General features: G+C 34.4%; 1 protein-coding gene across 5 annotated transcripts in view; it reads right to left on the reverse strand.

The window, feature by feature from the left end:
• The window catches only part of LOC149564752 (agamous-like MADS-box protein AGL8 homolog), a 235,407-nt gene that overhangs the window by 95,094 nt on the left and 123,367 nt on the right, over nt 1-16,946 (reverse strand). For 4 of the 5 annotated variants that reach the window (XR_016361923.1, XM_089818343.1, XM_089818339.1 and 1 more), the window contains exon 3: nt 13,645-13,725. The exons of the other annotated variant lie outside the window; for it this stretch is intronic. Coding sequence is in view for 3 of the 4 variants with exons in the window: in XM_089818343.1 (XP_089674469.1) it covers nt 13,645-13,725 (81 nt within the window). In the remaining variant the exon portion in view is untranslated. The remainder of the gene's footprint in view (nt 1-13,644; nt 13,726-16,946) is intronic. 5 annotated transcript variants of the gene reach the window in all.

Here is a 16,946-nt window from a genome sequence, read left to right on the forward strand (position 1 = left end):
GGTACGGCCAAAATCCGTACCCGCGTCCCCGTTTCGTACCCGGTACGGGTACTAGGGTACAGAGGCAGGGGACGCGTCCCCGTGGAGCATAGGTATAACAAGATTATAAATGGTAAAAAACTAGGCCAACATACTACAAAAGAAGTAGAAATCAGAACAATACAAAACTTTGTGATTCAAAAAATAAGTGATCTGAAATACTCCTCACAGAATGTACACTACTAGTTATATTACTTTATGTGGAGCCAGGTTCTAATGCTCATGGACATTATCTTTATTATCCCCTTTATTCACAACATGGGGTCCTTATACACAATTTTTTTGATAGCCTTATGCCAATGTTGCCATAGAAAAAAGAATTACCTAAGGGGGTAATTATCCCTGTTAGAAAATAATTAATAAAGTTAAAGAGTTTAATGGTTTTTTCTTAGGGAAATTGCAATTGGTTCAAAATAAAATGAAAACAATTGCCACAGATTTTTATACCTAGTATCATTGATGATAGTGGAAATATAAGGGAGTGGCAGGAATGGTCTTCCTCTTTTGATGACATTCTTAAACATGCAAGGTTTTTCTCATATTGCAATAATGAGACATATGTCACAACAGTATATGATATAATTGATCTATTGTAGAGAATCAAATCGGATATGTGAAGTTACTTCAAAGGTAAAGGAAATAATAGATTCAAAGTAGAACAAGTGCCTTGATGAGCTGAACATAATTGGACATACCACCTGGCCAGATATAGATATAGGCATTACCATCTAGGAGGTCATAGCTGGGATCAAAGACATGCCATTTGGAGATAGCGATTGAGCATGCAAAAAAGTCAAAGAACTTCAAGAGGAAAGAAAACTACTTGATAGAGACACCTTATCTTTGTGGTTCACCTGATGTGTGTGTGATCCTATTACAGATCACAAATTTGATCCTGAACATTAGGAGTGACAGCTGCTCAAATTTTTGCTATCTCTAATTTTCTGTTTGTAACTATTTTGTCTTATATGCAAAATGTTTTAACTGGAATTTGAACATGTGTCCTCCCATCTGTAGCTTATTACAATTCTTGTTTCTATAAAAGCATTTTTAAGATGCAGAGTAAAGGTCCAAATTTTGTTTCACTTTTAGTTATAATGCAATTTTACACTTGGTCCAATTTCTAGTATTGCTTTTTATGTTGTCTCAATTTTGTAGCACAGGAACATATTGAATGAATGAAATACTTGTCAAATCCTAAGTTATATTTGGAGTCTTCTATCAAATACATGTATCATTCTCAAGAAGATTAATACAAAAGGAAGCTATTGAATATCTGTGTCCTTAATTTTTGTCTCCTTTTTTCATATATTTATCATTCTGAGATGAAATGAATAGAGTTTATTTTATTTAATGCAGCTTGGATAGATTGTATATCAGTTCATTGTTTCTTTTTAATTCAAGAAATTAAGTAAATGTTTGTGTGAATTGATAAGAGTTTCTAAGTATGTGGAAGGGAGATCATAAGAATGGAATTTAGCATTAATAACTAATATATTTGGTTGCAAGTCAATTAAATAGAACAAAAATTTATTGATATGACTCTGTTTAACAATTGATAAGGCATTGCTTATCAGTTAGGGTAAAAATAAAGAAATCATTTAGTAACACAAATTATTTTTAAAATCAACCCAATATCTGAAGTTTCTAGTAGAGAATTATATGTTGGTCATTCACTTATTGAAATAGCTTTTGAATCTGTAGTTAGCTATTATAATTGAATAGTTGTTTTCATTTCCAAGAAGATTAAGAGACCAAATCTTCTCTAAAGGGATTTGTAGTGTGAAAATATGCACAAATATTGAAATACCTAGGTAAACAAACCTCGGTTGGAAGAGCCTCAAATGTAGGAAGAATTGTTGCTTCATTAGTTGGTCCAGATCTTAATATGTTTTGCTGAAAATGGGAAGTAGCTATTCCCTATGTATATCCTTTATTTTGTATTCTGGTTTTGTTTTAAACCTACAGATTTAAACACAAACACTTTCTTCAAAAATATAAATTCATATTCTATTCCTAGATCTAACCTTTGAGAGGATATCTTACAACTCTATGGAACCACCTCGAAACACCTCTAATGAATAAAGATGAATTCCCTCTATATTTACAGCTTTTACAAGATCTAAGTCAACCCAAATCAATTAAATTTACAACAACAAAAACAAATAAAATCATAATATAGGTGAGCTCCTATATCATACAAATTTCCCTCAACTTTATAAAAAGGAAATATAAATCCTAGAGAGATGTCGGTCATAGATCTAGGTACATCAAGAGATACACCAATATGCTTCATCATTCATGAAATAATATCAAAAGACCCAAAAATCATTCAACCACTATAACTATGTAGTATACATAAAACCAAACAAAAAAATACAATATTATATTACAAAAATAAGATGTGAACCTAGACATAGATGAACAATGATGTCCAAATTATACACTAAGGTTTGCAACAAAAAATAATTCATCTTAAAGCATGTCTACCACAAATATTGAAACTAGAAAATAGGAATAAACTAAATGGAATAATTATTCGGTGATGCAATGACCCAAGAATGCTCCTACATTAATACCTTATCAAAATTGTCTAATTAAAAAGAAGAAAATAACTACTTTTAAATTTTCTCTTAATGTTGGTTTTTTAAATGATGTAATTAATGGATTATTTTTATAGGATATCTTGATTAAGATCTAGAGGAGATCCCATTAATACGAAATATACTCATGGTGTTATGATTTTTCTTAATCATGTAAAATCTTGTTGAATCGTAAAACTTTCAATCTAGTTTTCTCGGAGCTACAAAAACATAATAGAAAGATTATACCCATGAATCCAAAGAGTCTCTACAAAAAATGAGATAACTTGAAGATTTGGTTTTTGCTAAAGAAGACTCTACTATATTATATTATGATAATAAAAGTGTCATTGGCTTCGCGAAGAATCCAATCTTTCTAGTAAGGACCAAATATATTTCTATTCAACATTACTACATTAGAGGGAAAATTGAAGACAATAATTTTTATTTGTATTATAAGGGAAAAGATCAAATTAAATATATCCTCACCAAACCTATTTGTATGACTAAATTTCTCTATCATTCTAGAATATATATTTGTGATTTACAACCCTTGCAGGGTTTTAAACTTCTCTTTCATTGTATATTTGCTATGTTACCCCAGGTTTCCGGGATGGGGGGACATGGGCACAGGGAAACGGGTTTCTAGGACAATTTTTTTTTTTGTCAGAGTAGGGGATGGCAGGGACAGCGGTGGGAACAGCTATATAAAAAGTCGAGAAAATTTAAAATATACAAGGAAGTTTTAAATATTCATAAAAAAACATGGATAACACATGCTTATATAAATTATACAACCTTAACATATAATATTTATGTTAAATAATTTAACTTTAGAGTTCACATGAGAGTGGAAATCAAACAATTTATCAAAACTGAAACATTAATTTTATGGGACAGCCAACGGAAAGGTTTCCGGAAGTTTATGAATTTCCAAGATAGGAGGACGTGGGGATGGCGTCAATTTTTGGCGAAAATGCATCCCTGGGTAACATAGTATATTTGCGATTTACATCCCATTATAGGGTTTGTTGTAAAACACCGAGCAACTAAATATTAAGTAATTATGTTAGGAATCAATCTTTACTTAGAAAATATTGTTTTCTCATTTTGTATCTTCTAGTAATATTATGAAGGGATTCCTATAAGTTATTTGTCCTTTATCTATTCTCACAAGTCATTTTAATTTATTCTATATATATGGAATATTAGATTTACTCCTTATGAGGTGACACATTACAACCACATAAAGTTCTAGATGACATTATTAGGCTTCAGTGTTACTTTATAACACCTCTCTCACCTCTATATACTCAGATGCTTCTCCCTTTATATTATCAAAATGTTTCTATTATATTTTCAATCTCTCTTTCTCCCATTGTAGTTCTTTTAGACTTTATGCTATCAACATAATCATGGGGCTTATTATATTTTTCCTTTTATATAAATTATCTCCTTCTTGAACCATAGTGTGTATGCTCTTTCTTTGGACTTTTCATCTTTATGGTAATATGTCAACTTCAAATGATTTTTCTTTCTATTTTAATAATATAAGTATGTAGTCTAGTGAGTTTATTCATTTAAATAGTATTTTTCACGTTCTTTGTTCAAGTTGGTTCCTAAATGAAGTTTCCATTCGAGGAAGTTTTGGTTTGATTGTTTAAGTGTTATTTGTATTAGGGTTCATGGGTCTAGGACAATAAAGCATGAGGAAGATGTAGGATTTACCGTATATTATCCTCTATAAATTTTTTACAGCCTATTGCCTGGATTAGAGATCCTACATGTGATTTGGAGCAAGAAAGGGAAAATATGTGAGTGTTCGTGAGTAGGGCTTTGCTGATTCTGACCAATTTAAGTTAAGATGTTGAATCTACTTGCTATCTCACCACATAAAAAGAAATCTATTATGTATTTTCTGTTTATAATGAATGTAATTTTATGTATGCAACTATATGAATTTCTAAATTAACCAAGTGTTTGTAAAAGAAAATAACGAAGATAGGATAACAAGAATTTTAAGAAAATGACTTGAAAACAAAATCCCTAAAGGACAGAAGCCTTGGAAACAACACGTTTGTGAGTTAAGCCTTTGAAAAGATCCATAAGTAAGAAATGAAAATAGGAGTAACGCTTCCTTAATTCCACTGATACAATCGTTGATGGGAATTCAGTAACAGTAAGATCGCTCACTCAAAATTACACAATAAAACTATTGGCTCCATTACACTCCATGAACATACATTCACAAAATATAATACACTCAGGCATGAATAACTACACTTTGAATGAGAGCACCAATAGCATATGTTATTGCATCAAAATAATAGTCCAGAATACATATTAAATTACTAAATTTATAAGAAATCATCTCGTCAATTTGTGTTGAGAATGAGAGATCTCTTTATGCAAACATATGCTTCTAAAATCATAAAATGAATCTATTTATGTACAAACTAACTCTCTAACTAGTGCTAAGTAGGACTCCACCCCTATTTATATCATTTAACGGGTGCATGAGCCTTTACATGTCTTAAAACAAAGAAAGCATGAGAAAATAAGAAGAAAAAAGCCATAAGACAATGTAGGAGTCTCTAGTTATGCCAGAAATAGAAGCTCAACCTTCTTTGGATGTTTGTAGGAGTTAGATTACTGTCAGAATGTGTTTCTGATGCATGGAAAGATCTAAATTTGGAACTAGAAGTTAACTCTCAGTCCACCTATAACCTCTTTAAAACTTCTGGTGCACCTTTGGAAAAGAAAACCTTGTTAGAACCACACCTTGCGCACCTTGCACACCTTGGGAGAATTGCACCTTGGAAGATAGGTTCAAAAAATGCAAAATTTTACCAAGTGCGAAAACTAAAATTCTAACTTTTGGGTTTTGTTCCCCTTCATCACAGACCTATGTCTGGGTATTTGTTCTTGAATTTTTCTATAATCTCTGTCACTTTGGTTGCACCTAGAAAATCTAAAGCATCATATTTATCCTTTCCTTTTTGTCAATAGTTACCCACCTCTATGCGAGTCTCTTTAAAATCTCTCAATTTCACATCCAATTCTAGCAATGACAATGCCTATTTGATATCCTCATCAGTGGAAGCTTCTTCAAAATTCTTTCAAAATTGTTCAACAACTGCTTACACAGTCATAAGTTTATCCCTTGAATCATCTTCAAAAATATTTAGGAAAACATCATTGTAATGTCTCTCTACTTCCAAAATCTACTCTTGGGCTTGAACCCTGAGCTTATGAATAACTGTATGTAATGTTTCCATTACTTTATTACCATCTGCAATCTTCTCTATCCAATCATCTATCTTATCTAACTCATCTGCAGTATATACATCCATCAACATCTGATACCTCTGACCCTTTATCGATTGTAACGCTTGTAAGTCTTTACCCCATGTATGTACTTCGTCCATTAACCCAAAATACTAGTTCAATATAGCAACTAGCTTATCTACATTATTCTGCATGTAGTGTAGCAATTTAAGATTTGCTTGTATAATCTAAACACCTTTCACTTCAAAAACTTCCTGCCATTACTGACAAGCCATCAAAAATAGATCTTATTGTTCAGACTCCTTATCCCTCTAATCAAGTGTCACACTTAAAATCTCTCCAAGATTTTTAGGATCCAAAAAACCAACTACTTCATTCAAATAACCTCTTAAGATTTCATTCTACTTGTAGAGATTTAACAATTCAGACTTGTCATGTTCCAAGTGTCTAAACACTTCTTTGATTCCCGTAGTAACCATCAATTTGGCAATATCCATAGTGCATTTCCAAGTAAGACCTCCTTGATTTGATAATCTTTTGGAGTCAAATCCTCAATATGTACATGTAGCAGAGGGATAGCAACATGGTCAAACAAGGCTTAATTTTGATTACTCATGACAAAGGCCAATGCTCATGCATGACCTATGGGTGGCTCAGGTTTCTTGAGAGCTTCAATTAATTCTATCATTGCCTCTTCCTCGGTACAATACAACTATCTTTTGAATCTAACCATCACCTCTTTTCTCAACCATCTCGGATTATCTTCCATCGTAGATTTACCTGAGATGAAGAAGGAGCTTGTATTGCTAGGCTTATTCCCTTATCAATCCTCTCCTGAGTCTTCTCCTTTTGTAAAAGATCCACATCAGGCATCTCTATGTTTGTTGAGTCCATAGTCCTCACCTCTATATCTTGGGAAGTCTATTGAGGTTCCTCATATATTTGTCCCTCCTCTGATACTTCATCGGTGAGTCCTTGTTGTGGCTCTTCTTCCTATTCAACTTGTACCTATTCTTCATTACTTGGAGGCAGAGGAGTACCTGAACCTTTATCCAAGCAAGATAAACCTTGACTTGGTGATGGTGGGGCACTTAAAGGACCTTGTGGCTGAGGTGGACGTTGACTCCAATCCTCTTGTGGATGTTGATTTGTCAAGGTATCCCTTATCTTGCCACCTACCAACTCAATGCATACAGGCATGAAATCAAAATCTGACATCTTAAAAACATCACCTCCTTGATCCTCTTTCTCATCAATGCATTGTTGTACCTCATCCTTCAAACTCTTAACCTGAATAGGTTGTGTAGGAATGGATGGTGGTGTTATAGTAGAGCTTCTTCTCCATTCTTTCTCTGTAGCCCTAGCAAGATGAGTCCTTTAACTCAAGGGAAGGTTATCCTCTTCATCCTTGTCATTCTCTTTTTCTTCCTCCATAATAACTTCTAGGACTACCGGAAAAAGAATAACCTTTCTTATCACCTTTTAACTGGAGTTTTCATCTTTGTTTTCTTGGGAGCCAATCAAGAGACTTCTTCCTCTTGTGTAGGCGGAGAAACTTCCTATGCTTTTGCTTCAACTTGCTGCCCTTATTCTGGTGGTGGCAGTAGCAAATTATCTCGAGTCTAGATGACTTCTACATTTTTTGTCCCTTGGCTCCTAGGTGCTTGAGTTGCCTCATCTTCAGGCTTAGCTTGTTGAGGAGAGGTTCTTTTCCTTTTGTTTTTACCCTTCTATGCCTTGAAGTATCCAACTTCTCTATCAAGCGGATGCACTGTTTCTAGTCTTACTGTAGATTGAACTGTGAATGTTGGTATTGTCACCTTGGCTCCTCTACCTTTCATTGGGTGATTTGTAGCTTGGAAAACTCCAATTTGTGGAATCAGATTCATTTTGAATGGTCTCTTCATCCATTCCTTAGTTAACTAGATGACATGCGTCACCCTATGATTGATATTTGTGTTTTCTTCTCTATCAATCTCTACATTCATTATAGGTCGATCAAATATCTTATCTCCATTTTACAAGGGATCTAAAACCTCTTTAGTGTCTTGCTACATGATCTTTAATGGGATCTTCATTTTCAAAGCATTGCCTACCAAATAGAGAGTCATCCTACAATAATCCCTTATTCAGATTTTGTAGTCATTCACTACATTCATCCAATGATCCTCTATGCCATCTTCATGTTTGAACTATTTTCCTACCAAGTACTAAACTCTACCAATTTTATCAAAATAGGGACAAGGAGAGTTATAATCCTCTAAGGGATATTGATCGCATTCAAACTCAAAAGTCACGATATCCTACTTTTGTTTAACACTAAATGGACCTATAGTGATGGGCCATACCCAGGTCTCCTTATGTTTCTTCCTTACTCTCTCGTATGCGAAAGAGAGTTGTAATGCAATCTATAGAAATATTAGTCTATCACATGGATACCTAGGGAGCTTCTTTGGATTCACAGTCATGTCCACTAGCCTTAAATAGGTGAATGTCATGAATTGGATGTAATAAGCACCTATTTCTGTAATCTTTGCCACTGCCTCTTCTTATATCCTTTTCACATAATCTCCCTCAATGAACCAAATGATTGCAAAAATGAAGGAATCATTCCCTCTTTTGTATTCCTCCTTGTGATCTGAAATCTTTTTCCTTGCCAACTTGGGATATACCACATAAGGCCATGCGTTAGCATCTTGCAAGTTTCCCTTTTTGAACAACCCTAGATAATATGTTGCTATTGCGGCTAACAATACACTAAATAAGATGTCATATAGAATCTTTGGTTGGTTTTGACAGCCACTAATTGTTCATCTAAATTCTCACTGACAGTTCAAGCCCAGTCAATAGGCATCTTCGTCGTTATGATGGTTTCAATGGAATGCACCATCCATATATTCAAGTGTCCTATTGCTGGTAATCCCATGATTCTACTTAGGAGCACTATCATATAACCTCTCTTCATATCTACTTTGCCTACTTTTTGTCCAAGAGGAGTCTTATCAATGAGATACGAGGATTCAATGATTTTCGATGCTTCTTCTCCATGCTCTCTATACCACCTTTCTGCTTGATGATATGTAAGTCTTATATAATGATCTGCCCTCAAAGGATGGAATAATTTCTTGATGTTCTTTGGCCTTTGATTTAGGATGATCTCTCTAGTTATGCTTTTTACAACTCTCTCCTCTAAAACATAGTTTTCTGCAAATGCCATAATCAACTCAGAAGACTGTACTGAAACTGGGTCTGACAATGCATTTACTAGTCCAGATCTGATAAGTATAGATACCATAGGGAGCCTTTAATTTGGCTTGCTACATAGCACCATAGATAAATTTCAGTCAATATGACCTAGCTCTGTATCTTGGATCTCTGAATATGCATCCTAGAAGTGTGACTTTGTTGGAATACCTTAAAATTTGAAGGCCACCAATTTTGGAGCCATTTTTGCACCAAGGGAGGATGAGGAGGAAGACATTTAATCTACCCAAAATAGACATCCATTAGTCTGGAAGATTAAAAAAATTAATTTAAACAAACCCTATTTACAACAAAAATAAACCTAGAAATCCTAAAAACTAAAAACTGGAATAAAACACCTAAAAACCCTTTAAAACATCTCTGATGAACAAAAAATTGGCCCACTTTTTGTACCTTGAAGGTACACTAGGTGAACCTTTCCCTAAGCATTGAAAACACCAGTAAGGGTGTGCACCTAGCGCATCTTATGTTTACAATGCAATATAATGTCAAGTGTGAGAGGAATGTGAAAGGAAAGGTGAGCACATAGCGCACCTTGTGGGGTGCGCTATGTGTGCACCCTTACAACACTTAGAGGAATGTTTAGCCTATTAAAAGGTGTGCATGTGCACACCTTGGATAGGTAAGCACATGCACACCTTTCTCTAAGATGATGCTTTGTTAGTTTGCTTAGGTTCTTTCTTTCTTTATTAACTTTTTTAGTGTGTTTGCAAAGACAAAAGGTGCGCACCTTGGATAGGTGTGCAAGGTGCCCACCTTGGATAGGTGTGGAAGCTACCCAACTTCTAACTATGTGCCTATGGGTGTGCAGGATCTACAAATATTTGGAGCACCTTATGGGGTGCAAAGGTGTGCAACATGTTCAAACAGAGGGAAGAATGAATGAGTAAATAATGGGGGTATTACAGGGTTTTATAGGCCCAGATAGAGCACACCCTTTGGGAAGTGCACTTGCACAAGTGCACATTCCCAAAGTGAAGTTTTCCACACTAGTGCAACTAGCGTACTAGCGCACCTCCAATGGTGCGCTAGCTGTGCCCTATTCACTTATGAAAATAAACTTTATCCAAAATTATTTGATTTCTAGCCACCAAGTTTCTCAAGCAGAGGGCTAGGGTTCACTTTAACCCAAGTTAAAAGCCTAAAAAAGACTAAGACCCTCGACTAGGGATCTGGAAATCTTAAAAACATATATTAGGCGGTCCCCATTTCTAGGAGAAATGGGGCATGCATTGTGAAACCACAACAATTGTCCAAAAAGGAAAGAATGAAAAAAAATCATGCAAATTGATTTTGTAAAGGTTAAATAATGCCTATACACCATTAATGGATCGAAGTTGTGCATTTTTTTCGAAAAGTTTCTTGACAGCTTTTTGACAAGAAAATTTGCATAACAAAATAAAGAGGTTGATGATTATTCAAACTACCTAAAACTTCTTAGCGAACTTATAAAACAATGAAGGAATACCATCCCAAGGGTTAAAACTTGTAATCAACAAATTTGTGCAAGTGAATCCACAAATTACAGTCTGGCTTTTCACAATTTTTTAGTTTCTTGGTTTTCTATGTGAAATAATGAATTGAAATACTCATTCCAGTATTGGATTTTTGTTGGTCATGTTATTATAGTACTTTTCCATTTATATTTCAAGTTTTTAGGTGTTCATTCAAGTATGTTTTGAAATTCATTTGTAAATACCCTGTGTGTTGGTCCAATTTTGACCATCTGTAGAAGAATGGATCCCCATGAGTTCCTATTGTGAGTTCTTCGTGGCTTTATGGAAAATGGGAGTAGAGCCAGTGTACATAATGTAGATAGGTTTTGGAGCCTTGGAAAGTTGTTTGAGCAACTCAAATGTGATGCCCTAGGAAAATCTTTGATACTTGGTTAGGCGATCACAATATTGGCAGGAAAGTTTTGCGGTTTCAATGAAAAGGATACTTAAAACCAAGAGTTTCACAAGGAGGAGTTAGCAATGTCACTATATGCCAAAAGAGAAGGTCTCATAATAGCTTTTGTTGAGGGAATGATTAGACCCTAGTGACCCTTGTCATCTTTATTGCAACACACTTAATTATACACATAAAAATTGCTTTGAGGTGTATAGATGGTTTGGAGGTTTGAGACCCAAAAAATCCTTGAGGTTTTCCAAAAGGGTACTTGAATTTTTATTTTTGTCCATCTTGTTCAGAGAAAATGGGAGTTAAAAACCAAAAAAACCCAAGTAGGAAGGTTAATTCAATTAGGCATAATTGGTGCAACTTAGGCAATTTTGCAAGGATTAGTAGATAACCCTATTGGTGTTGAGTCGAGGAGGATGGATGATGTCCAACACTTCATAGGGGAGCCCCTCACTTCTTATAGTTGTACAAATGGTGAAGAAAGATAAAAAATTGTAATTAGCAAAGTGGCTCGAAGAGGCATTGATGAGTCCAAGAAGCAATCCCATTAGTGTATCTAGGTAGGCAGTAGTTAAAGGATAGAATAGAGATCCTCTAAGGATTAGGGTATCAAAGAGAACCCTAAGAGGCTAAGAGAAAGCCTATGCAAGTACTTCAGAAGCTAAGGACTAAGCTGTTAGAAATGCATGATGGGCTAGGTGACTGAGGGAGAGGTTGAATTAGGAACTAGTAAAACTTTAAGTAAAATTCACCAATAAATCCTCTTTAAGTTAATCTAATCTAATTGCATGCATGAAAGATCGAAGGCAATAAACCATTCATAACATTTGACACAATATTTGGTAACCCAGAAACCTTCCAAATAGAAAGTAAAACTGGGGTGAGGATGACACCCATAAGTTTTTGTACTGTAGTATAAAGTTGGCCTATCAAGGCTTACAAATGATCACTTTTGGTGATATTCCTTGTTAGGAGCAACAAAGACTATTAGGTCCATCTTGTAAAAGGATTTGTATAATACAATTAAGTATGCACCTGGTTAGGAGATTTAGCATAAGACTGTAAGTCCAATTTGTTAGATGATTTGACCAATGCACCTCTTAGGATGAACCACTAGTTGATCTATACTCTACAACTCGACTTGTAGATTGAGATTCTTTTGATGTAGAAATGATCACCTTGTTGTGATAGATGAGACTCTGCTTTTCCTTATATCGCTTGTAGCCTTTACTCTTCAATTCCTATTCATACTTGTTAGTCACTCATACTCTCACATTTGGATATGACAACATATCTTACATATATAACAATCTGAATAATTACCTTCTGAAGTTAGCTATAATACCTAATTCAACAATCTTCACTAAGTCAACTCAATGTTGTAACTCAGGTTCTAGAGACCACTTGGGTGATATTATAACACTCAAAAAACATAGCCAACTCGACAAGCTCTAACACTCAGTTGATACTAGTGCTCGTTCCACATTAGTCACTCAGGAGTGGCCATGGAACCAGTTAGCATTGATGACTCAGTAAACACTGGAGAACTCGGTTGAGACTATAGAGCTCGGTTGACATTATCATTTTGTTCTGCTCAATTAAAAATTACTTTCTTCTTGGTTGATACTACAATGGCTCGGTGTACACTATGAGCCCCATTTAACACTCCAATAGCTCGGTGTACACTATGAGCCCCATTTAACACTCCAATAGCTCGGTTAACACTATGAAGGTCAATAGCAATATGACCAACCAAATGATTACGTGTTTAGGAACTAATTGACAAATGATTTGACCATAAGGTCAACATAAGCAAGCTACCTACCTTGTCTTACATCACTTATATAATTTATAGTATTTAAGGATTTGTTATAATTTTATGCATCATCTCTCCTATTGGATTTAGAATTTTAAAGTGCTATTCTACACATTGGCTTCCTTTAAAGAGTGTCACAACACTATTATTAAGCATACAAACCATCTTAGCTTCTAAAAACTATATTGAATGTTTTACAAGCTAAGATAATTTAATAAACAAGAACTTCCTTTTTTGTCTAACTACCATTCAAAAAAGAAACTTGAATATCTAGACTTACGAGTTTAACATTTCAATAATCTAGATTGAAAAAGTCACAAGCACATGGTATGTGTATAAACATTGATCTATAAAGGCTTATAAGATCCTTATACTCTACTAATTTAATTTCACTGTATAGCATAGAATGATTTGTAGCCGAGTAAATGAAAGCATTTTTTGACAAAAATATTTTTGTTAATAATTTATTTTAATAATCAAATGTTGGAAAAACATATAACATGCTTCTATCACATCTTCCCTAATTTAGCATTTTGGTTATTAATAATTTAAAAATTGCTAAAAAGGAAAATTTTGAAGTAATATAACAACTTCAAATAATAATTCAGTAAAACTAAAAATTAATACGATACATATTTGTAACTAGATCTTAATATGAATTTGTATCAAAAAATAGTCATATTAGCACCTAACTATTTCAAAATATTATATCAGAAAACTAAATATATAACTCAAACAAGAAATTAATAATACCTCTAAATATTCAGATGATGATTTTTGGTGTTCCAACCAAGTGCCGAACTTTTGATACTTCACCATTATTCTACTCATGCTCTATAAAAAGAAAATCAATTAATTAAAATCATATAGAATAAATATTCCAAAAAATTATTATATATATTGGAAATATTTTTAAATCTATCAATTCATAATGATCGACTAAAAAATTATTGATTGATAATTACTTTAAATATATACAAAAATATTACTAGAGAAATCAAACATAAATATGACAACTTTTTCAAGAATTGTAATTAATATTTTTTTTTTAATAAAAGATGAAACATCAAGTACCATAAGACATGTAAAGTATAGACAAGATTATTAGTGATGAATTTGTGCTAATGCTATAGATATCATCAAAATATTATAGTAAGCCATGAATTGTTATAATTCTTTAGAATAACTGAGAGGGGGGGGATGAATCAGTTATCCAAGGTCTAAATGCCCTAACAATACTTTTTCTCAAATTATAGTGAGCACATAAACTTTTCATCCATCCAAGCTTAAATCGATCATCTTAGCAAGTTACAGCAAATCAATATGCAGGGATAAAACATGCAAGATCAACACATGACACAGTGATTTACGTGGAAACCCAATTTGGGAAAAACCACCAGTAACATGCTACTTAATTCTCACTCTTCTAAAGTGATGCCCTGTTAAAATCATGTCATGTTAAAGGCTTAAAACACACTATTAAATGTGACCTTGTTAGAGGATTTCACCATACTGTTAGGAATGGGCCTGGTCAAAGGACTTTAGAACATTCTCTTGGAATGTCACCTTGTTAAAGGATTTACAACATGGCTATTAAACCAACCTAAGTCCATAGGATTTAAACTAACTGTTACAATTGCTAGAGAGTAACAATAATATCTTTTTGATCTGATACAAATTACAACACATCTTGCAGATTTCATATCACACTTCAATATAATCCTTTGCTTGGCTTTTAATCACTTCATCTCTGACAGCTTGTCATCTCAAGCTTCGTCTCCTTGAGTCTTCTTACTCATCATACCAATGCAACCATATCTGTGGTCATCTATTGAAGCAGAGTAACTGTGCTCTCTTACTCCTGAGCACCTCTTTTAGCACTTTATGCTTTCATGCTTGACCTCCTCCTATTTTTGCTTCGTAGCCTTATGACTCCTTAAATAGAAATCTGGATTGCCTTACCCGCTTGATTCTCCCTCTCCAACTTTAGGGTTTCAAATAGATTAGGTAGGATACAATGTATCCACCCCATATCTTGCTCTTATCTAGAGACTTTGTCTAAAGTCCAGTTGTATTCTCCAAAAACGTTTTACATGGTATTCTGCGCCACCAGCTCATTACTCTTATCTTCTATTTGATTCACAGAATTCTAGATAACAACCTTGTCGGCTCAGATCTAGCGAATCTTCCATCTTTGAAATAATCCAGCAACTCAACATTATTGGTTTACTGATGCTCGGCACCTTCTGTGTTACTCGGCACTTGAATCTTGTTCAGCATCTGATCTTCACTCGACACTTTCTGTGTTACTCAGCACTTGAATCTCGCTCGGCATCTGATCTTCACTAGGCACTTTCTTGACTCGGCACTTGTTTCTTTACTTGGCACACACTAAAGTTGAACTTGCTCGGCTTCAACTAGGAATCTGTTCGTCACTAACTAGCTTGCTCAGCTCTCTCTCTAATAAACTTAGTTAGGCTTTACAAATGACTTAGCTAAAACCTTACATCTTTGATGTGTTTTAGTGTGCCCTTTCTTTGTGTCTTAGAGTATGTCATCAATACACTATTTCATCAATGGCTTAGCTGATCTTTGTACTTCATTGCAACATCATAACTTCAACCTTTCTCTAAGTGTTCTAGTTACATCTTATTGATTGCCTCCTTGTCAATCAACCAATTGATAGTATTTGGATCACTAAAGCAATTGTCATTCCTACAAGTAGCAAGTTTGACATCAATGACAAAACAATGATTGAGAACATTCTTTACCAGTTCCATTACTTTTTATGTATAATCTCTTCAATCATTTCCAACAATCTCCCTCATGATCTTTTCAATCATTTCTAACATGAATTTCCTTCCACAATCTTAATACATTCATGTTGTGTTCACATCGCAAAAGCCTAATATGACCGTCTTGGTTATGTAGGTAGTGCAACAATCCCTTGTATCACTTATGACATGGTTAAACCGTCTTCAATGGATTATATAATGTAAGTATCTAATAATTATATTTACCTCCAGATTGGATTCTCCAATTTGGTTACTAACAGGGTGGACCTCATAAGATTGTTAGATATTTGGGGGTTACTTTTTCCATCTCCCCTTCACTCAAAGACATGTGGATTTGGGTTAAGGCTAGAATTATTAAGAAACTCTACAAGTGGGATAATAGGGTGCTTTCACTTGTTGGTAGAGTGCAAGTGTGCCAAAAAATCTTGTCATCTTACAGTATATACTATTCTTCTATCTGGATGTTTAGTAATTACCAACTATTTGAAATTTAGAAGGCCATCAGGATATTCCTATGGTATGACGGTAAAGGTACCATGAAGAAACATGTTGTTAGATGGAGTTGGTATCACATTGATAAGAAGTCAGGTGGTTCAGGCCTTAAAGACCTTAGGATTCAAGGGGTTTCTCTTGCTGCTAGGTGGATTTTTCAGGCTCTTGATGGTCATGAGCCTTGGAAGATTCTTCTTAGAAATAATATTCAATCTGGATTTCCTAAGTAGGCCAAATATTGGATGAACCTTCCCTTTGCTGATCTTGTTGCTAGGATGTTCCCTGTCTCTGTTCAAGGCTCCATCGTTTTTAAGTCTATTTGGAAGGCTTGGGAGTTGGTGAGCGGCTTTATTTATAATTCTAACTTCGATAGCAATAATTCTATCCACGGTGAACGCTCTATCTGGTGGAATCTACATCATAATGGCAAGCCTCTTGCCATCACTCAAGGCTGTTCTGCAAAACATTGGAACAGCCGTGGTATCAAGAGCTTTATTGATATTTTGGAGAATGACAACCTTGCTAGTTGGCAAGATATTAGGCTTAAGTTCAATCTTCCCGACTCTCATAAACGTACCTATAATATGATAGCTAATGCTTGTCACCCTCTCAATCTTCCTCGTAGATGTGATGTGGATTCCCATAGATTTTTATAATTTCATTCAGATGATGGATCCCTCTTACATAAAATCAAAGAAAAATATATATATAAGGTGCTTAATAAAGATCACTCTATCTTATCACACCTGAATACCACTTGGTATATGA

The sequence above is a fragment of the Cupressus sempervirens genome, chromosome 3, assembly GCF_028749045.1.
Source record: "Cupressus sempervirens isolate cs-2001-9-10 chromosome 3, ASM2874904v1, whole genome shotgun sequence".
Classification (NCBI taxonomy): Eukaryota; Viridiplantae; Streptophyta; class Pinopsida; order Cupressales; family Cupressaceae; genus Cupressus; species Cupressus sempervirens.